Source organism: Microtus pennsylvanicus, chromosome 11, assembly GCF_037038515.1.
Source record: "Microtus pennsylvanicus isolate mMicPen1 chromosome 11, mMicPen1.hap1, whole genome shotgun sequence".
In the NCBI taxonomy this organism is placed as follows: Eukaryota; Metazoa; Chordata; class Mammalia; order Rodentia; family Cricetidae; genus Microtus; species Microtus pennsylvanicus.
In genome coordinates, this window is record NC_134589.1 from 19,882,385 (window position 1) to 19,906,196 (window position 23,812).

Here is a 23,812-nt window from a genome sequence, read left to right on the forward strand (position 1 = left end):
ATAGTAATTCGTACATTCAAACAGGCTGGGGAATGTTCCTGCTGAGGGACAAGGAAAAGGGAGGCTGGGGTCCGGAAGCAGTCCAGTTGGCCCCTATGTTTCTTGAAAGTCTCACAGGAGACCTCCAGACAGGACCAAAGATGGAGGATAAGGACCCCCAAGAGCCGGCAGATGAGCTGAGTGGAGAGAGGCAGCAATCTGGGAATCCCCTCAACACTAAAGTCCTTCCTCAACTTAGAAACAGAGCTTCCTCAATTTAACCAGGCATTCTTATGCCCCAGAGCCACAGGCTCTGTTCCAGCTCCCCCAGACATCAGCCAATAGCCACTGTCCCTTTCCTCACCAGCCCAGACCCTTTTCTGGCATGGAGCCCAGAACACATTCCTGACTACCAGTTACTATGATCATGGGCCTTCCTGTACCTCAAGACCTGGCACTGATCACCCATCCAACTGACATTCAGCATTGAGGACTGTCCCCTCCCACTCCTTAACAGAGGGAAGGCAGAAAAAAAAAGTCCAGGGTTCAGATGGGAGCGGCAGGAGTGTGCTGGTCCTGGGATCCAACTTGAAGGCTAGGGGCTAAAGGGAACCAGGGACCAAGAGAACCAGGAAACAAGAGTGAGGAGGAATTCAGCACCCTACCATCTAGAGGACATGAGATAGCCAGCCACCCATCTTGTAGGGGCGAAGACAGAGAGGAGGAGCATTCTGAGTAGCCAGGTAGGTAAGGTAAGTAAGGCTGGGAGGGGGTGGGGAGAGGGGAAGCCCTGGTCTCCCTGCTCTTCCCTAAGCCAGATGGTGAGGCTAGGTCCTGGGACCTATGGATCAGCAGGGAGGAAAAGACCAGGTCAGGTATAAAGAGACCAGCTGAGCCACCCGGGGGCAGCTTCCCAAGCTAGGGCTCCTGAGCGACAGGGAGTGAGCAGATTGGACAGGACTGAATGGGACAGGGACATCTCACTGGGTGTTCTTAATTTGGCCTCCATTCCCTGCTTGTACTAACCCCAAGCTTTTCAGACACATGGTTGGCTGGGACTGTCCCTGAGACACTTGTCTCAGGGAGTGTACAGGAAGGGAGGGATCAGGTGGGGAATCTGGGAGTGAGGCTAGAGAGGAAGCTGACAGTCCCTTTCTCCCCAAGAATCCCGGTACCACGGGGAAATCACTCACAGTTCCTGATGGCCGAGGTGGGAGAAATGAGGGCCCAGGAGGCTCTTTCCAGTTCAGGCTGGGTCCAAGCTCAGGAGCAGTGCCTCTGGGGCTGTTTGCATAAGTTCCCAGCCAGGTCTGTAACCTGTCCTGCCAGTGGCCAATGCCCAGGCAACAGGGGCGGGCCCTAGTCCATTGGTGCCCTGGGCCTTCCTACCTCCAAGGCTAGGGCAGGCATTTTGATCACACCCTGAAATCTGCTAGCTAGAGAGGCCAGAGGCCACAGGGGGAGGGCGGTATTGGGGATTGAACCCTGTGTCTTAAACCTTCTAGGCATGACCTTGTACACCCTAGCTCCTCTTTTTAACCCTTTATTTGAGAGAGTTCCACTAAGCACATCAGACTGGCTTTGCATTGCTCTGTAGCTCAAGGACCCTTGAAAACAGGATCCAACTTGCTCAGCCTCCCGAGTAGCTGGGATTATAGACATGGTCCCAGAGGCCACTTTGTCTCTTGGCTTCCTGTGTGACCCTAGCCCTGTCAGGAGTGCTGGCTGTGGCCTCCTTACTATCTAATTCCCCTATTGTAACCTGGATGTCAGTAGTGCTGGCTGGAGGATTGCAGGGCTGGGCCCTGTGCTCAGAACAAAATGGATTTGCTTGACTTCTGCTCCTCCTGCTCTGGCCCAGAGGGCTACTCACCCCTGGCTACTTTCTTGAGACTAAATTTGGCGGCTAGGGTGGGGTTTTGAGTCAGGAGGCCTGGGTCTGATCCGAATGCACTTCCTCTATAACCCTGTTTGTTTTGGGGGCAAAAGAGTGTCCCATGCCACCTTCTGAGCTGCTAGGCACTGAGCTGTGTGGCAGACCTGTGACTGTGAGGACAGAGGGCTGTTAGCCCCTGGGAGCTGTGTCTTACTACGTCTTGGGTCCACAGTGTCCAGCTCTATGCCCAGCATACAGCAGGTGTAGTGTGTAGTATTCACGTGAGCTGTGGACACAAAACACTGAAGGTGGCACAGACACCCTTCTTCTCTGAGTATGCCTGCTGAGCAGCCCGCCCTGAGGATGGGGATGCCCTGTCACCTGTAACACCTCGTGGTCCACACCTTTGCTCCCGTTTTCAGCCACTCCCTTCTTCCTGGGATCCTATCTAAAGTCCCTCCTCCTCCCTCCTCCCTGCTCTGGGCTCACCTACTGTTTCAGACTTTGGGTTGCCTTGATTGTTTCGCCTTCTTACTCTGACTACAGCGTTTCTCCGTCTTCTGTGCCAAACGGTTGCCCGCCTGCCCGCTCACGTACCCTCTCCACTCACATCCTTCAGCCCCTGATCCACACTGTCTTCTGCAATCCCTTGACAAGCTGGTCTTCTGGTGGCTACGTCAGATAACGTCCCACAGCCTTTGTCTAACTTGAACTTCTGCACATTCACCTTGGCTTTTAGGCTTCTGCTTTTCCTCTTTGGTCCCTTTGTTTCCTCCTGACTTCCTCTTTTCCTCCTTTAGTCAACTCTATTCAGGTGCATCCCATTTTTTCCCCTCTAACCCGTCCTTCCTCCAAGGCCTATGTAAACAATGCCACTGTCTGCCCACCAGTGTCAGTGGGAAGTTAGGCCTCAGCTGCCCAGCTGCTTCTCTCTGGCCCCAAACTCTGTGACCCTCCCCTTTTCACCATGTACTATAGCCCTGAAGACAGGAGTCCTTCTCAAACCCATTCCCTTCCTTACTAAGAGCCTTCCAAAAGCTGCAGGATAAAGTCCAAATTTCCACAAAGCCCTGCCTGAGCCAGCACAAACCGTGGGTTGGGACAGAACTACAAAGCCTCCACGAAGGCCTGTCCACACCTCCCCTCTGCCCTTGGGCCACAGCAGCCTCAGTACAGCTCCCTAAGGTCTGAACAGGGTGGGACAGGGGCATCTGCTATCAGGGTCCCATCCCAGACAGTGTACCTCCCAGGGCTGTTTCTGTGCTCCCATCATCCCTAGGACTGAAAGCTCACTGGGGACTTGAGAGGCATCTAATCAATTCACACTTAATGGACAAACAAGAGTAAGCAAATCAACTTGGGGCATCATGGCTGAGGTATGAGTGAGGGTAGTGAGCATGACTGAGTTGGAATGAGTAGGGGTACGTGTGTGTGCGCGCATCTATGTCTTCTGTGTGTGTGCACATGCACACACACACACACACATATATATGTAATCTGTCTCTTCTGTGTGTGTGTGCGTGCACATGCATGCATGTGTGTATGTCCTGTGTGTGTGTGTGTACATCTATGTCTTCTGTGTGTGTATGTGTGTGCACATGCACACACGTGTGTATCTATATCCTCTGGAAAACTGCCAGGCTCACCTTTCAGGCAATTCTTTTCCATGCTGCCTGGGACAAGGCAGGGCAGGGGTGGGGTTTCCTTCCCAAGGGAGAACAAACTCATCCCTGCAGTTTGCTGGGGACAGGGTGTCAGGAGAGAATGTGCCATTGTTATACTCGGCACACAGGATTGAACAGGGCCAGGGATGCTGAGACCTCTGTTGAAGCCACAGAGTTAATTAGAGCTAGCAGCAGCTCTCTGTCAGGTCCTTGGCAGACTTCCTGGTCCCTTCTGTGTCAGTACCAGCCCACCTTCAACTGTGTCCCCAAACTGCTCACAGGAACCTGCTGGGAGCTGGGGGAAGGATGGGGAAAAGTCAGGGATCCTGGTAGCTGCGGAGATTTCTCAGGAGATTCTGACATTTGGGCGACTCTCTCTTTCCTTGGTCCTAGAGCCTGGATTGGATAGCCACCCTTGAATAGGCTTGCACAGTCCCGGTTCATGGGTGAAGGGGATGCAGCTCCTTGCTTTTTAACACAGTGTGAGCAATCCCTTGGCCAGAATTCTGCACATGGGACCATTTCCCATAGCCAGGAAACTCATGGGGGCGGTAGAAATATTCCTAACATTACTAGGAGCCATAATCTGGAGGACCCGGGAGTTCTCTAGAAGAAGGGAGCCTGCTCAAGGGCGTCGGAGAACCAAGCGCGAGCGTTTAGCCATCTACACCACAGACTGGAGGATAAGCAGGACATTGATCGGTCACTGATACTCAAGCCGGTTGAGTGTTGTTCTCTGTAGTGGCCACAAGGAGGAGGGATGATCCGCGGAAACCTTAGCGCAGAGGCGCAGAGCTGCAGGCAATGCCGAGTCAGCGGGACCCTTGCTGCTCTCCCTGCACCAGCTCCTGCCAAGCACTTCCGCGCCTCACTGCGTTTAAGGTTCACAGCAACTTTATTCCTTGGGTATTGTTTACATACGAGGACACCGAGCTTGTCAGCAGATGGCAGGTGACCCAGCAGAGTCAAATTCGGGTTTCAGTAGCCTCAAAACCTGAACTCAGCCTCAAGGACAAGCCGCAAGGCCAAGCAGCTGCCCTATGGGGTCGCAACTCCTGGGTGAGGGCACCTGGGACTTGGTGCCTGAGGAAGTGAGTTCTGGATAATGCCACAGCGAGTGGCAGATGTCAACTCGTTGGGGGCACCCCTCCCTCCCTCCTCCCGCAGGCCATTTCTCCCTAAAAGGTTCTAAAGTTTAAGATGACAGGGCCGAGCAAGAGGAGTCTGAGGCTATAAGTGTTTAAAAACGCGCTGTATTCGCTGTCTCAGATCAACACAACCGGATCCCGAAACAGAGAGACCTCACTGCAATTGAACTCGGAAAAAAGCTCATTAAGAGTTTCCGTCTTGTTTTGTTTTAAAGGAACCGAAAATTTGGAGGCTGTCCCAAAGAGAAGCAGATGCTCGACTTTCACATCCACCATCTCATCTGACTCGACCTCCACCTTAAGCTTCTGGGGAAGAATGAGTGAGAGTCCACAGCTTCAAACTGCTCCTTACAGAGCAGGTGGCATTGTAGGAACGTTATTCGGTGCTCGGACCTGTCCTAGGTTAGTTAACCTCCGATCAGGGTTTGGGACAGTACCCTGTATATTCAAGTCCATTTACATTTTTTTGCATGAACATGACTATTCACGATGAATGAGATGAAGGGACAAACAACGACCTCAGTTAAGAAATCAGCTGGGCTCTGCGCAACTGCGACCTCCCTCTGGTCCCCTCGACCGCGGCGACCTACCTGCTTGGGTCTCTCCTCCCGCGGAGGACAGCGCACGTCCGGGATGGCCTCGTAGACGTTCTCCGAGTCGCTGCGCGCAAGGGGCCGCGGGCAAACCCAGGATCCCGCCACGCTGGAGGCCTTGAAGTGGCCGGCGCTACCGAGGAGGCCGGCAGGGGGCGCGGTGCCGCCGCGGGCCAAGTCGTCCAGGGACTGCGCCGGTCGCACCGGCGCTGCGGGCCGCACGTACAGGCAGGCGGGCCCTCCCGGCGCCAGGCTGCTGCGCTGGCCTCCGGCGCGCTGTCGCGCAGGGCCACACAGGGAGCTGGCGCGTCCCCGGGGCTCGGTGGAGGATCCATCGGCACCCACCGGGGTGCTTACGAAGCGGTAGTCGTAGGCCAGAGGCTCCGGGACTGCGGGGCGCGGTTGCGGCACGGAAGGCTGCGGGGCCGGGGCAGGGTCACCGAGTGCGGGCAGCTCGCGCACGTATTGCGCGGGGAGGTAGAAGGGGCGACCCCCAGGCTCGCGCCGCACGTGCCACCAGTGCTCGGTGCTGCGGCGCAGCAGTCGGTAACGCTCGTTGGGCTTGATGGCGATACGGCGCCCGTCTTTGCCGGTGTACTCGAAGGGGTGCTCCACCAGCACATACACGTCCCCTTCGACGTCGGCCGCCATTGCGGCCACCGCGCTTTTTTGCGGGCAACAAGAGTAGCCGCCGAAGTCAGGACCGCGCAGCCGGGAAGAGCACCGCGACTGGAGCTCAAAGACAAGGGTTCGAGTCCCTCTCCTGCCCTTGCCCAGTGCATTCGGGCTTCAGTTTTTCCATCTCTGAAATGGGGATTTGGATAAAATCATCTCCAAAGCTCCTTGTTTTAAGGCTCCATTCTGTGAAGTTGATTGTGAGATGTGGGTCTCGCTGCGATCCCGCGGTGAGGAAATTGAGGATGATAGGAATTCAACTTTACTCTCCAGGGAACCTTGGCTCAAAGACCCGCGGGGACTGCAAGGTAGATAACACATTTGCCTTAAGGTTGGCTGAGCCTCGATTTTCGGGTTGGCGAACTGGGAATTAAGGCCCCTTTCCTGCCGCTCCTCCGCCCCCGTCCCGCCCCACCCCGACGCCTCCAGCCTGCAGGGAATCCGTGGAGAGCCCTAAAGTGCCCCCTCCCTTTAAGAGTCTGCACTCCGGGCGAGCGAGGTAATTAGCTCTGGGGCGCAGGCTCTGGGGCAGCCCCCAAGTTGCTCTTCCTTAGGGGCGTCCCTGCCTTACTTAGTCCAGGGACTTTGACGTAGGGGCATGGACAGCTAAGGCTGGAGAACCGGTTTTCTGGGTTTCTCTTTCCTTTCTCAGTGGCTTCGCCACACACGTGAATTAGGAGTCCTGCCCGCCCATCCGGGCCAGCACCGCCCTCTGCTCTCCAGCTCCCAAAGCTTCCTGGCGTGCGCACCTGCGTAGGATCCCTACCCTGCCTGCCTGCCTGCCTGCCCAGGAGAGTAGCTCCTACAGACTGCATTGCGATAGTGTCACCAGGATCCCCTAAAGTTCTTTGGTGGAATCATCATAACACCCCACCCACCCACCCAATGCCTGTTCAGTGTATGGGGGAAGAGGGACGATCCCAATCTGTGTGCCTTCAAAAAAGTGAAGCTGGTGGCCTACTCCGGAAGTGCTGATCACTCCAAAACCCTACACTGACCACTCCGTTTACTGCTCTACAAGATGGCCTGGGGGCCAGCAGCGGGGAGTCCACCCTCTTGCTGAGGTTGACTTCATGTTTTCAAGAATTCCTTGTAGGGGGAAGGGGTGTAGACTAAGTCAGTGAGCACCCTGAGCCTCAGAGGCGGTGTCACGCTAGACCAGAGCCTGGCGAGCAAATCCTATGAGAGTGAACACTCGGGTTACGCCCCCTTCTCCAGGACCCCAATCACGCACTCACGTTAGCTGGGAGGGTCTCAGGCTGCCCATGGACTGGATGGGCGGGGCTGGCGGAGGGTTGCAGGTGAGGTCTCTACCATTTCTGTGGGCGGGACTTCCAAGGGATGAGACCGAAGGAACCGCACAGAACAGAGCTGACTCAGAGAGGAGAGGCAGAGACCCACACTCAGTAGGATTGTCCCCAGTCCCCAGTACAGCTTGTCTGGGAGGAGCCATAATGTCTGTGCCGGGGCCCATGGGAAAACTGAGAGACTAGGTCTCCAGGAAAAAAAAAAAAAAGGCACGAGGGAGGGGTTGCGTGGAAGAGGTGCTGACGGGTAGTGAGCGGAGTTTAAGGGTCAATAGGTCCTGCTTCTCCCCTCCAGCCCCGGAGGGATTTGCTGCCCCTGAGGCCCTGCGTTTCGCGGGCGCGATGCTCTGGGAATGCCCGGCTGGAGATGGTTGTCTGGTCCCTGCATGCACATTCTGAGCGAGGCCATTTGCACCCTAAATCACGAACTGCGAGCCTTTTGCAGCTAGACCGAGAGCACTATCCATTCCTAGTGCACCTCCGCCCTCTCAGGGCGCAGCCCGTCCGGGCCTGGAAAAACTAGAGTCCCCTTGCAGGGACGCTCACAGGAGCGCAGTGTCTCGAGTTGTGTGGCAAGGGGACCAAGGGGACCTGCGCCTCAGATCCTTCCTTTATCCTGGGAGAGCGAAGAGAAGGGGAGGGATGCGAGAGCGGGGAGGATCCCTGGAAGCAAGAACGCACCCTTAGCCAGTAGGTCTCCTGCATCTTTTGCCCCGGTCGTCCCTCGCCATAGCGTCACCAATGCCCAAATCAGCACTGGAGGACTTTAGCTGGTTTCCCTCTCGCCCCCAGACAGAAGGCAGCCCCCACGCCTAACGCTCCTCCCTGGGGATCGGGCCTCCGGGGCTTTAACCTCAGTATAGCGAGGACAGGAGGTGTGCGGGGCTCCAGGGTGGGGACGGCCACCTGGGGGCACCTTTCCCGCCCTCCCACGACCCACACCATCCTCCCCAACACCACCCCTCCCTTAGTCTAGCCCGGCCCGGGCACCTCAGAACTTTCTCCCGCTGGCCTAGCTTCCACTTGTCCCGGCAGCCGCGCGTGGGGTCCGCGTCCGGTGCTGCCTGTTCCACGGCCCTGCTCCCGCGGTGCCCTGTTTCCTGTTCAACAATATAACCGGCGGAGAGCGCTCGGCAGAACTTCCTCCCAGGCTGGGGCTGGGCTGTGCTTGCAAGAGACAATCCCCGGTGTCCTGGCTTCCTGTCCCCTCTGGGCCGGGCCAGCGCTCTAGGAGCACAGACACCACCCTTCCCCCTCCTTCCCCGGGATCCTGGGCCACACCTGGCTGTCTCCGGGGAGGAGGCGGCGGCAGGGCCTGGATGGAGATCTGCGGGGGAGGCAGTTTCTCTCAACTTCTGACCAGATTACCCTCCCACTGACCCTCATCGTTGGAAGGGGGAAAGAGTCCTTGTCCGGTACTCTGCAGGCATCTTGGGAGCCACCTGGCTCTTGGGAAAGCAGCCTTCCCACTCTGAGCTGTGCCTGGGAACATTTCTGACAAGGACAGGCCCCAGTATCAGAGTATCCATTCTCTTTGGCCTCCAAGAAGTGTAGGGTCCAAATGGGTGCTCCACTCAGGAGCTGCGTAAGGCTCCTGAGCAGAGAAGGGAACCCTCACAGCAGGCCTATGTCCCTCCAGGGCTGAGGGTTTGGCTGGACACCTCCCCCCATATTTTTTGACTTCCCATTCCTTATCTTTGACTGTTAGTCTTGTGCACTAATGAGCCCACATTCTGCTGGGTAGGCTCCTCCAGAGAAGGCACATGGCAGAAGAGGCTGAATGAGCTCTCTCCCTCCACCCTACCTTGTCTCTCCCTGATTGCCCTAGCCCCCCATCAGCCAGTCAGGTCTCTGTCTGGGTGGACAGCGGTCTGATGCCCAACTCTGCTGCAAGCTGGCTCTTAGACATGGGAGTCCGGCTTTACTGGGTCTCAGTTCCTCCCCTCGCCTCATAGGCTTGCGGGGAAGGATGAACAAGACTAAAGACAATGATGGTGCGCACGACCTTTATTATTTGTTGTTACTTTCACGATAGAAGGCACTTTCTGGGGATGAGAGCTCCAGTCTTCCAGCCCCCTCTAGACAGAGGGGAGGGAAGGGAAACTGCCCCCAGAGGCCTGTGCTGAAGGTGCAAAAACTGAGCCCTGGACAGTGTCAGGCCTGCCTCCCCCAACCTCCAAATCCAGTTCCTCTTCTCTTCCTCTGGGTCTCTGGAGAATCTGGCTCATCGATGGCTAAGGAGCAGCCCTGCTCACTGGCTGAAGGTCCCCGAGGCCAGGAAATGTAGCCTTGGATGTTGTCTTTTTCTGTCCCATCTTCCCGCGACCTGGTTTCCCTAGGAATTAGTCTCTTTTTCTTCCTTTGTTCTTACAGGGGCAGTGGGGGGCTTCTCCTGGAACCTCTGGGGAAGGCTAGCAGCAGACAGGTCTCTTGAGCCTTTAATCCAGGAGCCAGAGCTTGCCCTCCTTGCTTATCCTCTCTGAATCCCACACCCAGATTCCTGAGCTTTTACAGTGTGTGTGTGTGTGTGATCTGTGCTCAGGCATTTAACACGGAAGAGCGAGCTTTAGCCTCCCACCGCCACCCAGGGCAACCTAAATTCTGTCACTTACCTCTTGCCCCCTGCTGCTTTGGCTGGCAAGTGTGCTCCACAGACCCTGAAATGCCAGTGCCTAGGATTAAGGGGAGTGGGTCGGATGGCTGGTGTCTCCCCAACAGCCGCAGGAGTAAGAATCAGAAGCCAGACTTGGATTAGAAAGATGAGCTCTTTACTGCAAATCAGTCAAATACCACAGAAGCAGCTCCTTTTCTACACTGCCAAGGCCCACTTGTCAGAATATTGCATAAAATAACATCTCTTACATAGTGTGGGCACCGCTGAGATTCACACGAGCGAGCTCTTCTGGTGGCGGGGTAAGTGACTCATCTGAGCACATCAGCAGCTCAGGAAAGGTGAGGGCAAGCTCTAAAGCTCTAACGTGTACAGTCCAGGCAGTGGAGGGGCTTGGGCTGCCCCTGGTGGGTTTTGGAATACTCTCGTGTAACAAGCCCACAGGGGACAGACTCCTGCCCATTGAGGTCCACAGCAAGGAGGCTCTGATCAGGCTGTGGTTTGGGGAAAGTGTTAATGCTGGCTGTGGGGTGCAGCTATGGATACACTGCGTGGTTCTGGAAGCTTTGGTTTCCCAACCACTGGAGAGCGAGGTCTTCCATGATGGGGACAGATTAACTGTGGCAGCCTCTACCACCTGCCAATGCCTCCTCTGGTCTATTGCACAATTCTTCAAGCTTCAGGAGGTGACTCAGCTCATTCACCCCCGGGAGGGTGGGGAAACGTCTTCTTTAGAATGACAGGCACATTTCCAGGGAGGGTCACCATTTCACCTGAGGCCTCTGGCTCTGACTTGAGTACTCTGGGATGGCCAGAAGGGCTACGGGGTCCAGGAGAGGTGAGGACAGCAGAGTACATACCTACTCCCCTAAATGCCTCAAGGCTATGAACATCACCCTGAGAGCAATTCTGGAGTGCTACACCAGCCCCGAGAGTCTCTTCAGGGCAAGCCTGCTCCTGGGAAGTTCAATGGACACCGCAGTGTCCTGCTGAGAAGCGAATCTGGAGACAAGGGCTGTGGAAGCTTCTACAGCGCAGCTTCTGCACAAGTCTCTCTGTTCCACAGGTGGAGCTCCGAGCCTCTCCGGCGGTGCCTAGCCTACTCTGCCCTGGCAGGGGTCAGCCCTACCATCTACCAGGACTAAGGAGGGTATAAGGATGAGGTGGGCAAGATCACAGTCTTCCTGAACAAGGAAGGCTCAAAGTGCTGACAGTGCTGGTGCTGGTCATCCCCCTGCTCCTGCTGCTTCCCACGCCAGAAAGGAGGCAGAGGCTGTGACAGTGGAAGGGGACACTTTCCAGGTGAGAGCACAAAGACGGAGGGTAGGGTAGTCTCTGAAACTGACCCGCCTTGCAGTGATGGGTCGCTTGGCACGTAATGCTTGCACTTCAGGCAGTATGTGCCAGAATGGGCACAGGAAAGGCGCCCAGTGCACAGAGGCTTGTCCACCCAGTCCCATGCCTGCCTCTGGGCTGGGACTGCTCTCACCATCTGCCTGGGCGAATGGCTGCATTTCTTAGGTGGTTAGGTAGGGTCATGAATAAAAAAATATTTCTGTTTAAATATGAAGGGGGGGCCCACCTTAAAAAACTAGACCTTTTAATCAGGAATGTGAGTTGAAAGTGCTTACCAGGCCTTGTTTCCACAGTGTATGAACAGCCCTAATGGAGGTGCTATGAAAGCTAGGTACACCAGGCTGGATGAAAGGCCTTTGCAGAGGCACCACTGGGTGGGTCCCCACCTCCTGGAGGAGAAGGCTAATGAGGGGCCAGAAGGGTCACTGGGGCTTCCTGGGCCTTCTCTGGAAGCTGGAGCTCTGGGCACGCCTGAGAGTGTCCCTTACAGGGAGACAGAGAAGCCTAGGCTGATGACAAACCCAGTCGGATGGCCTTGGAAGGTCAGGACAGCAGGCTTAGCTGACAATGTTCTGTTCCTGGTACTTGCGCCGGCGGGCACAGCGGGGACAGCCCTTCCGCACCACAGCCTGGCAGCTCTGATGGAAGACAGTTCTGCATTCCTCACACCTGAGAAGAGAGTGACAGTCACCTAGATGTGCTGGCCAGGGCCTGGACAGACCCCAGAGAGGCTGTGTTCTGTCTGTAGCCCACACTCACACGTACTGCCCTCCAACTCTCTTGAAGAGCACTCCAGACACTGGACCCATAAGTGACACCACGCCTGCTGATACTCTGTGCCCTACTTTATTCTTTGTAATGCTGGAGTGTTTATATGACTTCTTGCCTACCTTTAAGCAGTTCAAACATCCCAGGTCCATTCGGGCTGACGCTGGCTGGCTCACCTACTGAAGGTGAGTGGATGATCGCCCTAGTTCAGCCTCCCACTCCTACCTGGGGTAAGGGTAAGGGAAGACTGGGGAGTACACCCCTGTTGAGGGGCTTCTAACGATGTGCAGTACTAAATGGCAAGAATTACCACTTACTGCAGCTGGGGCCATGGTAGGTACCAGCTATCCGGTCCCCACTTGGCGAATCCTCAGGCTAGTGCTCGAGGGCCAGGGATATCCTGTCAACCCCTCAACCCATTTGTAGACTGAGCTCAGAGACATCCCACTTCATGAGGCAGCAACCATCTGGGGGTGGGCTGTGAGTTCAGGCAGCTTTGTGCAGTCACAGAATCCTGGGCACCGGCAGAGTGGAGTATGTGCATAAGAGGATGAGGGTTACCAGGGATGCTGGGTCAGGCTGTGGCTGTGGGGGTAGTAGCCCTCGTACCTGACTGTGGTATCAAACTCAAAGGGAAAGATGATGTCATGGTGGTGGCAGATCTGGCAGATGAAGCCTCGCTGGGTGCACAGGTCACAGTGGTAGACATGCTGGGAGGCGAACTCAATCAGGGCTTTGAGGAATCCTTCATACACCCCCTCTGCAATCTGCAGGGGCAAGTGGAGACCGGTCTTAGGTGGCTCTACTGCATCGCCATAGCACCTGCCTCAGAACTTCCCTAGTTTCATACGGGCAAAAAGAACTCCCTGCATCAGGTTGTTGATGTGGGCATCGGCCTGCACCCGAGGTCACTGGGGTACGGGACCAACAGATAGGATCCCAATCAACTCTGTCAACCTTGGAGGAAAGGCCTCCGCTCTTACCCTTGGGATGCTGGAACCCCTGCTTAGTCCAGGAGGTAGGGGTCGGGGACTGCTCAGGAAGAGGGCAAACAGAGGCCGTTCTGAGGGGTGGACTGCTGAAGATTGCTGGCTGGCCCGAGTTTGCCCCTCCTGCTATTTTTCTGAGATTTCTTCAGGGGATTAAGAACCTTCTAGTAAATCCAGGATTTAGGGGTGAGGAGCTTGGGATGCTCACCTGCTGGAGGTCAGCAACACTGAATTTGTGAGGAGACTCCAAGAGATAATTCCTGTGGCTTAGCCTGCAAAGGCAACACAAGCACTTCCTCAGAAGGGCTTCCAAGGTCAGGCCTCCAGTTCCTGGTTTCCATCCCTTAGCCCCGCCTACCAGTCAGCAACACAGTCTGGGTTACCAGGCAGGCCAAGAGCACAAGTCAGTTGCCTAAGCTCCCGGTACATTAATTAGCCCCCGGTACCCAGGGCAAGCTAAGTAACTTCTGAAGTTCAGGCATCCTTCCAGGAGACATGGAATTGTTTTGAGGATGAAATAATTTGCTGAACGCATTTGGTGCATTGCAAACACATGACTACCAAGCGATGAGGATGATGCGTGCTGACATGAGGTGCCCGGAACTGGGGTAAGTACCTAGTAATCCCATGAAGCTGGTCCAATTTTAACTCCCATTTTGAGAAGATGGGAAACACAGGTTAAATGACTTGCCTGAGGTCACAGAGTTAAGAATCAGAGCTTGAACTTGACGCAGGAGTCTGGCCTGTATTCTTATCCCCTCCATTGAGTCAGTGCCAGTACTGAAACAGTTCTGAGGACAGAAAATCATGGACGCAGCCCCTCCCCCAGGTCACGTTCAAGCATCTGGTTTCCTCTGAGAGGAACTGATTCATACTCTAGGCAAAGCAGATCTAATTTCAGGTTGAGGAGAAAAAGATGAAGGCAGGACACAGCTCCGCTCAGGTTCCTAACAGTTCAACGGCAGGGTCCCAGGTCACATTCTGAGTAGACACAGCTCTGCTCAGGTTCCTAACAGTTCAACGGCAGGGTCCCAGGTCACATTCTGAGGAGAGAATCCGTGGCACTGAGCCCGGATGGCCATGCATGTGAGTACTGGTGTGAAGGTATGCCAAGCTGGGGAGGTGTGGGGCCCTATCTGGACACTCTGGACACTAGGACAGGACAGTGCCAGCCCCTGGGAGATTGGCCACACTCTAGTTTTGATCCACAGGGAGCCCAGTCTGGGCCTAGGATGCTGAATCCTACACAGCCAAGTAAAGTGAGGACTCCGATTTGCCCCCAGAGAGCCTCCAGCTTTCTGGGAACAGGAAGCTGTCATTTATAGCCAGGAAAACATGGAGGGGGCACAAAGGCTGACCCTGAGTTGGCAGGAAGGGTGGAGTTGATTTAATGGAGATTATCCCTGTCATCTTCCCTTTGTCCAGTCCGAGGAGCCAGCAGGGGAGTCACTCCCTGTGCCCTTTGCCTGTCACTGTCAGTGTGGCTTTGCAACTGATTTTTCTCTCACGTTTGGTTGAGGGCATATACAGAGATGGACACAGCCTGTCCTGGGCCCCAGTGTCTTTCCATACACAATGAGAAGACCCCTCTCAGTTCTCTGGGTGGCTAGGGAAGGAGGCAGGGACCCTGCCAAGGTCAGGTGATGGGGAGACTTGTATGTGTGGCCAGGGGTTTCATCTGTTTCATATAAACGCCACTTTTCCTCTGCCCACTATCTTCCTGGGAACTTCCCAGCCTCCTAGCCCTTCTAGCTCCTCCTGCCCAGGCTGGCTTGGGTACCCTTCCTCAGGACACATATATTACTGACATAGCTATCTGCCTGCCTGTCTATGGCTGATTAAGGCCCAGACACTGAGTCTATCATGTGGCCCTCTCCACAACTCAGGAAGGCCATATAACCAAGACCAGTGGTCCATCTTATGGATGGGTACACAGGCTCAGAGCACCAAAGATACTTTCTGGAGACATACAGTGGTCTAGTTTGGGCACAGGCTGCTCCTACACTCCTCCCTTGCTCTGTGCTCTATCTAAGAGGGACTTCCAGGGGGAAAGAATGCTGCACAGAAATGCGAACCTGAGTTAGAATTCTCCAGCACCCATGTAAAACGCTAGGATGTGGCTGCAACCCCAGTATTGTGGGGGACAAAGACAGGAGGATCGATGGGACTCACTGGTCAGCCAGTATAAACAAAAAATGGCGAGCTTCAGACTCAGTGAAAGACTGTCTCCAATGAATACGACAAAGAGCAACTGAGCAGGACGGCCGTGTGGCCTCTGCATCCATGTGCATGGGTGCATGCTACTTCCTGTCCCCCACGCACACATGTGTGTATAAACATAAAGTAGGACTCGCACAAGCCAGGCTGCCCGAGCACCCATCAGAGGCTGCCAGGGGCAAGTCAGCAGGTAGGGTGAGTGGGGCCAGCACCCATGGGCCATGCCGTAGTCACCCATTTACACAGAGGATGCCAGAGAAGGCAGTGGGACTTTTCTCCCACCCAGAGATTTTGCCTCTGGGCAGGTGTACACATTCTTTGGAGCCCTCGCTCCTGGAATCCCTGAAAAGAGAAAATGGGTCAACTTCATGGAAAAAGGAGACCCAGGTACTGTGCTGATCTTAGAAGGCAGAGCTCCCAGGAAGGCTGTCTGTGGAAGGAGGCAAAGCTCTGATGGGGCTCGTTGGCTGTTCTGGGCAGAAGAGGGCCAGTGTTCCCCTCTGTCCTGCCCAAGAGTCAGGGAACCATCACTGGACATGCCTTCCCTCAGGCACAGTGCAGGCATGCCTCAGGGAGAACTGAGGAGACATGCTCAGACAGTGCTCTCTGTGCTGGCCTCTGGGGAAGCAGGCTGGGGAAGGACAGCCTGTAGACGCCTCCAGTCTCCAGAGAGCCAGCAAAGCAGACACAAAGTCCATACTATGCAGCGCACCTCACTCCTCCCAAAGGCCTGCCCTCTCGAGGGCTCCCCAGAGAATACAGCCCCTCAGAAGCCACATCTTTAGCTATAAGTTAGGGCCTGGAGGCCCGAGGCAGTCACAGAGATCTATCAGACTCTCCTGAAGTCCCACTTCCCATCCCTAAGCACTAAAAGACCTAGGCTCTGGGGAGGAAGGGGTTTCTAGAGGGTGTCCTGAGAGTGCGGCTATTGTACGTGCTGCAGATGATCCAGAGAGGAACGCTGCCAAAGCAAGCAGCCAGGGGATGAGCCAGGCCAGCATCCTTCTCGCTTCTACCCATTACCACTTTGCCCACTTCCATTCCTTCTTCAGCCGAAGCACTTCCTGAACCTTCCATGCCTGGTGCTTTCCTCCATCGCCCGCGTGTGCCACTCCTCACCAACCTTCCTCTTCTCCTCCTTCCCTAGGTGACTTCCATTTACTTTTCAGGTCTCATTTCAGGAGCCGCTCCCTCCAGGAAGCTCTTCTGATGCATCCTCCTGTCCCCTATGCACATCTGGACATCCTTCCTCTCTCCCTCCCTCTGCCCCCATTGGAGGTGCTGCTGGCTCGCCTGCTTCCTGCCACATCAGTGGCTTCCTGAAGGGAGGCCTCGGGTCTGCTTTACTCAGCACAGGCACTCGGAATGGTTGCTCTCAATAAACGTTTGTTGAACAAAGGAACAAGTGAACATACAGCAAAACCGCACACCACCCTCAGAGGACACAGTGATTTCATTGCCAGTGGAAGTTCCCAGCTCAGCTCTGGCATCTCCCAAGTGCACACCCTGCCCAGGCTTTGGTGGGTGTGTGTGCACACAGGTGCATGCGCACATAGAGTGCTCACCGCTCACCTTTTGCTCAGCTCCTTCAGGGCACCACTTCTGCACAGGCCCAGGTAGTCCCCCAGAAGCTTCAGCTGTTCCCGGCTCCTGCCAATGAGGTGCATGCGCTCCACATGCTCATACAGAGAGGCGTTCACCAGCTGCAGGTTGATAAGGGGCTGGGCCCGGATCTGTGCCAGGAACTTCAGGGCCTGCCGGCAGACCTGGGAAAATCCAAGGAAGACCTTGCCTGCTCAGCTAAGGCTTCTGGCTGGATGCTGTGTTACCTAGTTCAAACCTGCCTGCAGCCTGTCCTCACTGAATGGTATTTTCTTCAAGTTACAGAGCAGGAAATAAGGCCAGAGAATTGAGGCCACTTGACCAAGGTCACACAGCTCAGAAAACCGTCTAGTCAACACCTGAAAGCAGTCTCAAACCCTGTTGTTGTCTGATTCTGACCATGCTGAGGCAAGGGAGGGGTCCCTCCCCATGGGCCTCACAGACTCTTTCCACACTTTCCTGTCCTCCCAGCCCCCTTTTCCTGCCTACAGGAAACATGCTGTCCTCTGGGCCCTAACTCAGGAACCAGGTGACTCCGCTGCCATCAAGCCCCAGTGACAGGAAGCTACAGAGCAGACAGAGCTCCCTGACATTCCTAAGTGCCCTCAGCTCTCGCCAGCACTTCAGGATAATGTTAGAGGGTCTCAGCTGCCAGCATCTCCACTTGGAGATAAGTGATTCCTCTATATTCTCGCATCTTCAGAACCGTCCCTGGGGAGTGGCAGTGTAAAATAGTGGCCTATTTTACAGATGGTGAAACAGCCTCGGAGACGCGAAAGTGGCTCATCCAACTTGCCTGTGAATGGCAGAGGCCAACAGGCGTCTTCTTTCTCATGGGGCTGCCATAAACTCAGTTTTCTGTGGCCAAGAGCTAAGGTTTGCTACAGGAAAATCAAAGCACACTTCATGAGATTACTTTGAGTTTAGCCTAAAAGCTATAACTGCATTTCCCATGTGCCAGAGCCCTGAGGTAACATCCCCCAGTCTGGACAAAGCCTGGTAGCAAACCCTGACGACTGGGGTCAAAGTGCTGCCCTCTAGACTGAGCCTAGCTCTTCCCACAACCCAGTCTCTGGCTCAGCTGAAACAACATCCAGCAATGTGTGCTAAACACTGCCCGGCCCTGCACACGGGCCTTCATGCTCCCCAGAGGCTGTTTGTATCCTGGGGCATGGAAGAGACAGGCCAAAGCAGAATGCTGGCCCTGGGGTGACGTTCTGTCAGGTGCCAGCTGGATCTCAGCACAAGTGGGTCAGCCAGCGCAGCGGCAGCAAACAATGAAGTCCCAAACCCCTTGGGCCACCTACTCTCTGCTCTGAATTTCCCTGTCTTTCCCAGGCCAGTGATTGCTGAGGGAGAGCTTTCCTGGTCCCAGAAGCATCTAGAACAGGACTGCCATGTCCCAGTGCGGGGCAAGATGAGGCAGATTCCAGCAGTGACGGGGAGTTCCATAGACGCACCAGGCTAGCAGTGCTAAGTGTTTTACTGTCAAAGGGCTCATGTGCATCTCTGAATTTTGAGGTGTACCCTCCTCTATGTAGTGGACCAGTTAATACTGAGGGCAGGGGTGGAGACAAGATCAACAACAGAAGGCCAAAACAAAGCCAATGCTGGGGTGAAACTAACTCAGAGTCACCATTCCTGTATGGTAGGGCACAGTCAAAGTCAAGACTGCAGCCCACAGGCTCTGACAGAAGCAAATGGCTCCTTCCTTGTGTTTCTATGTCCATGCCCTAGGGAGAAAGCCAAGTCTGTTCCCCTGGAGAAAGACCCTGGATAAGTGGCCCTAGGGACAAAAGTGTAACAGGCTGTGAGGACAGAGAGGCACTGTTGACAGGTACTAAGAGACTATCACAATCAATCTCCTTCAGAAGTATACACGATAAAGGTGCCCAAGGGCCATCAAGAGGGCTCAGTAGGTAAAGGTGTCTGCAGTCAAGTCTGGTGAGCCAGTTCAATCCCCAGGACACACGCAGTGGAAGGAAGAACAGACGGGTGTGTGCACATGCCGTGTGCACACATACAGTAATGAAAAGGTACCCAAGACATAATGTTAAATAAACAAAGTGTGGTGAAGCAAGGGGAGTCCAGATGCTTATATACTCTAAAACAAATACTCTAAAAACGATCAAGGCCATTTTACAGCCGAAAACACTGTTAAAGGCTCTGAATGTGGCTATCGTAGACAGTAACACCTAATTTTGATGTGTCTTTTTGGGCCTCTCTAAGTTGTAGGTGTTAAGCAATAATGACACTGTATGACCTAGAAAAATGCTTTGTCCTCCCAGCTCATCAGCACACGCAAAGCTATGTCAGGGGTGCAGCCCGCTGGCTAGCCCATCTGTATGTCCATCCACCCATCCACCAGTGTGCCGTACCTACTCTAGCAACCTTCAACAACTCTGTTGCTATCTTAGCTTCAGGGAACTGTCCTGAGGGACACTGGGGACCAAGGCAGAGTTTTACAAAGCCCTGTTCAGGGACTGCAGATAGACACCAGGCTTTCGGGGCCTGAACTGGTGACTCCGGCTCCCCAACGGCCAAAGTCCTCCAAACCAACAGGCAGCCTAGGGGATGTTTCCCAGTCACCGAGCAGCTCCGCGCAGGCAATGACAGCCTGGCCTAGACACTTACCGGGCGCTTGGTGAGGTCCCAGTTGTGTATGATTCTGGCTGGGATCACTGAGGCATCGTCTTGGTGGCAGAAGTCACAGTAATACAGGCCAGAGAAGGCACAGAGCTTGGGTCGCACAAAGGAGAAGCCGATCTGCCGCGAGCAGCCTAGGGAAGGGACGGTGGGAAGTGAGCAGTGGGGCCAGAGTCAGCTTCATGTAACATGGAATCTGCTACAGTGGGAAAGGGAAGACAGTCACTCACGGGTTGGCAAGATGGTTCAGTGGGAAAAGGCACCTGCCACCAAGTCTGATACTAAAGTCTGATCTCTGGAACCCACATGGTAGAACTGAGTCCTCTGACCTCTTCTCTCAATAAATATGCAATTAAAAAAAAAGTCACTTGTATTTCTGTTACTTAAAATCAAAACTTTTTTTTTTTGAGATGTATGTAGAATAGGCTGGTCTTGAACTCAGAGAGACCTGCCTGCTTTCTGCCCTCTAAGTGCTGGGATTAAAGGCCTGCACCGTGTGCACCATCACCCCTGGAGAAACTGTTGATCATGACAGCATACTATTAAACAATAATTGCTGGGTCTGGGAGCCCTCGGAATGAGGGAGGAGGATTCTGAGTTTGAGGTCAGTTTAGGGTCACATAGTAAGAACCTGTCTCAAAACAAACTCATAGGAAGATATCTGTCAGGTCACATCAAGACTAAGGGATAGGTGGCACTCAAATTTGGGCTTGGTTGGTCACAAAGCCAGCATTCTTCATAGGCACCTCTGTTCACTGGCTCTGCTGCCTGCTTCCGGATGCCAACCTGTACTCCTGCCTCTACCTAGTGCTTAGACACAAGAGAACAAAGCTAGAACCTTGACCAGCAGTGACGGATCTGTGGACAGAGGTCCGGTCACAGAAGATGAGGAAGCTAGCAGGAACAGCCTGGCCTAGACATAACATGGTGTCTGCTTGAGCCTACAGTAACATATCTCAAGACAGTGAGCAGTGATAATTTAGTCACTTGGTCAGTAATCTCTCCATACCAGAGGGTGGCGAGAGTCAGGAGTACCCAGGGCAAAACACTAGCATTCAACTTAAATGCTTGAATACCCCCCAACTCCCACTGGCATGGGAGGAAAAGGTGACTTTGGTCTCAGGACCAAAGAGCTGCTTTCCTGATCAGCTGCCTCCTCCCGACCTTCTCCTAACTTTCCTAAGATTCTGTTTCACTGTAGAGCTTAGCTACTGCCAGCACTTTGTGAGGTCACGACAAAGTGTAAACAATACAAGTGCCCTGTAAACTATGAGCTCAAACACGAATATCATTGGTTGGCATCTTCCCAGCCACTGCCAGTACGGCAGTGTAGAAAGCCTGAACTCCCTGGGTTCACAGGTCTCAGATGGGAGGCTGGCAGGTGACAGCCACAGTGCTCACGCCCACAGACAGGAGTCTCCCCCACAGGAGCGGAGTGTGAGTGCTAGGGCAGGCAGAGGTTTGCAGGTGCTTTCTGCAGGAAGTTCTACTCAGCCACTTCACCCACCCTCCGGGGGCTTGCCACAGGCCACTTCCTTCCAGGCACTTGAAGCAGGCTTTCCTCTATGGTCCTGTGGGCTCCACCCCACCGGGACAGCTCTACTCTATTCTTCTGTGACAGGGTAGTTGACATCTTCCCTGGACAGCAAGTCCAGGAGATAGGTGGGAGGAGGTACCAACGAAAGGCAGACAGCGGAACATCCACTGGGAGGCCCTCTGGTGTCACGCCCATGTGCACAGGACACAATCATCAAAGTCCAATTCTGCCTCTTGCATATACTAAGAGCCCGAGACAAGATACTAGCTTTGGATTCCAGTTTCTTCACCAATACTAAAACGAGAAAAATGTAGCACCTAACGCTACAAGGATATACTGATGGAAAAAATGAGATAATCCAAACGAAGCCTCTGGCCTTGTGCCCTGCACAGGTTCAGACCAGCTCCCTCTCACGATGATGCTGACACAGCAGAATCCTTCACATAGACTGATACACATCCGTGAAAAGGACGGGAAAGCCAACCAGGTGTGACGCCAAATGCCTGTAACCCCACTGCTTAGGAGGCTGAGGCGGCCGGGGCTGTGTAGTGAGACTGCATCACAAACAAACCAACCAACCAACCAACCAACCAACCAACCAACCAACCAACCAACCAACCAACCCAGGAAGAAATGGGGGGAGCACAATAGCACAGGCCTACAATCCCAGCACTTAGGAGGCAGGAGGACCAAGAGTTTAAGGTCGCTTTCAGTTACATAACAATTTCAAGGCCAGCCTGGGCTACATGAGACATGAGGGGAGGATAAGCCCTCAAACTGTGGAGCAATATACTGCCCAACACAGTGGCTCAAAGTCAGAGGCCGCTTTTATATTTAAATAAATGGAAAACTCGGGGGCTGGAGAGATGGCTCAGCGGTTAAGAGCATTGCCTGCTCTTCCAAAGGTCCTGAGTTCAATTCCCAGCAACCACATGGTGGCTCACAACCATCTGTAATGAGATCTGGTGCCCTCTTCGGGCCTGCAGACATACACACAGACAGAATATTGTATACATAATAAATACATATTAAAAAATAATAATAAATGGAAAACTCATTTCTTAGTTATGAACAGTCATACTTTAAGCATGCAGTGACCACATGTAACCTGTAACTACGGTTGGAAAGCACAGACCCAGACGCTTGCGTCATTACAGAAGCCCTACTGGACAGCACTGAGTAGCACGACTCATCAGAGTATGCAAGCATACAGGCTTCGGAAGGCTCTTCTACCCTGTAGCAAAAGTATAAAGCAGGAAGGACAGAACGGCTGGAGAAGCAGGACCGCCACCCACAGGTCCACCCAACAGGAGGTGTCAAGTGACACGGCAGGGGGCTGTCCACAGAGGCCGCAGGGTAGGGGAAGGATGAAGGCCCTGGTGGGGAGCCCAAACTGAGGACCCCACAGGAGGAAGAGCATATCCAGCTGGGGTTGGTGGGAGAGTCGGTCAGCACCTGCGCAGAAGCAGCCCTGGGAGTCAAGGCCCTTCTCAGTGGGGATGGCCACAAGGTACTGTAGCAGGAAGCCGTTCTCCCTGGTGGCAAACTTCAGCACCTCCTGGCAGTTTTCATCCAGACTGCCCCCGAGCGTCACAGCCTCCTCTGCTGACTCCAGGTAAGATGCCAGCACCTTTCGGACCAGGTCTCTCCACAGGGCGGCCTCCTCAGTGTTCTGGGCCTGTAGTTTCAGGACAGCCTTGGCTGTGATGATTTTGAAGAAGGCTGGGCCTCCAAGGCTGGTGTCTGGCAAGATGTCTCGGATGGTCTCCACTCCATGGCTATCACTTAGCATCTTCTCATTGTTTCTCACACGGAAACATTTCAGAGACTCCAAGGACAGGGAAAAAATATAGGGGACCCAGGTCCGGTCTGCATACAGGTACAAAAGGGACTCTTTGATAGCATCTGGCTCTGGAACCTGGGCAGATGTCCAGTCCAACTGCATGCCCTGGGCAGCTGCAGGCTCTGGGAGCAGGGCTGAGTGAGGGGGGAGGTTGTCTGGTGGAGACTCTAGGGCATTCTCCGGCTGGTCTGGGTACTGGATATTCACCCACTCCTCCTCCTGCTGAGGACGCACCTTCTGCAGGGCTTCCCGCACACGGTCAAGCCAGTCCTCAGCCTCATCCTGGGAGGAGGCACGCAGTGCCAGCTTCTTGCCAGAGAAGACCAACTCAAACCGTCCATCGCTATGGGCTGGCCCCACGGCCTCACATCGTAGCAAGGAGCAGCTTTCCACGCAGGTGCGCTCCTCATCACTCAGGTAGAGGCGGAGCTCCAATGGAGACAGCTCGCAAAAGAATTCCTTCCAGATGCCCATGGCCCCTCGCCGGGCTACTGTGCCCAGTTTCATAAGGCCCCGGAATGGGTTCGATAGACCTAGTGGAAGAAAAGAGGCACTTTAGAGTGTGAATCTGTCCTTTTGCAATCTTTACAATTCAATTCAAAGCCAAAATCGATGCCCAATATTGTTCCATGGGAGAGTGACTGCCATTAGAAGCTGGCCCCAAGCACTTTCAGAAGAGATCCTGAAAGCCAGGAGTGTAGCACATCTCCTCCTGCCGTTCCGACAGCTGGTGACCTCCCCTCCAACATCTCACTGGAAAGACTCCTCCACGGGCCTCCTCACCGCACTGCTCCACCCACTCAAGGCCATCTCTCCAGCAGTTCTCCTCTCTCTACTGGGTCATCCCTGTCACCACACACGCTGTGGTTCCTGTCACCACATGCTGTCGTTCCTGTCGTCACCACACACGCTGTGGTTCCTGTCACCACACACGCTGTCGTTCCTGTCGTCACCACACACGCTGTGGTTCCTGTCACCACACACGCTGTCGTTCCTGTCGT

General features: G+C 54.4%; 2 protein-coding genes and 1 long non-coding RNA gene across 8 annotated transcripts in view; 1 reads left to right on the forward strand and 2 right to left on the reverse strand.

Annotated features, from left to right (window-relative positions):
- The window catches only part of Arhgap27 (Rho GTPase activating protein 27), a 28,758-nt gene extending 20,367 nt beyond the window's left edge, over window positions 1-8,391 (reverse strand). Inside the window, exons 1-3 of one of the 5 annotated variants that reach the window (XR_012912279.1) lie at window positions 8,233-8,387; window positions 7,174-7,306; window positions 5,258-6,236 (exon numbers count right to left, since the gene is read on the reverse strand). Coding sequence is in view for 3 of the 5 variants with exons in the window: in XM_075990607.1 (XP_075846722.1) it covers window positions 5,258-5,911 (654 nt within the window). In the remaining 2 variants the exon portion in view is untranslated. Of the gene's footprint in view, window positions 1-1,172; window positions 1,322-5,257; window positions 6,237-7,173; window positions 7,307-8,232 lie in introns of those variants that run through there. The other 4 variants (XM_075990607.1, XM_075990610.1, XM_075990608.1 and 1 more) reach the window with 4 other exon arrangements.
- On the forward strand, window positions 417-6,102 carry LOC142859964 (uncharacterized). The gene is made up of 2 exons (XR_012912280.1): window positions 417-722; window positions 4,883-6,102. It is a non-coding gene; the product is annotated as an uncharacterized LOC142859964 (long non-coding RNA).
- A 1,597-nt stretch (window positions 8,392-9,988) lies between the features above and the next one.
- Window positions 9,989-23,812, reverse strand: part of Plekhm1 (pleckstrin homology and RUN domain containing M1) — a 54,477-nt gene continuing 40,653 nt past the window's right edge. The window contains exons 7-12 of one of the 2 annotated variants that reach the window (XM_075990619.1): window positions 22,424-23,344; window positions 19,420-19,565; window positions 16,756-16,949; window positions 13,175-13,238; window positions 12,587-12,744; window positions 9,989-11,878 (exon numbers count right to left, since the gene is read on the reverse strand). In XM_075990619.1, the coding sequence (XP_075846734.1) occupies window positions 11,767-11,878; window positions 12,587-12,744; window positions 13,175-13,238; window positions 16,756-16,949; window positions 19,420-19,565; window positions 22,424-23,344 (1,595 nt within the window). In that variant the 3' untranslated portion in view covers window positions 9,989-11,766. The remainder of the gene's footprint in view (window positions 11,879-12,586; window positions 12,745-13,174; window positions 13,239-16,755; window positions 16,950-19,419; window positions 19,566-22,423; window positions 23,345-23,812) is intronic. The other variant, XM_075990620.1, reaches the window with a different exon arrangement.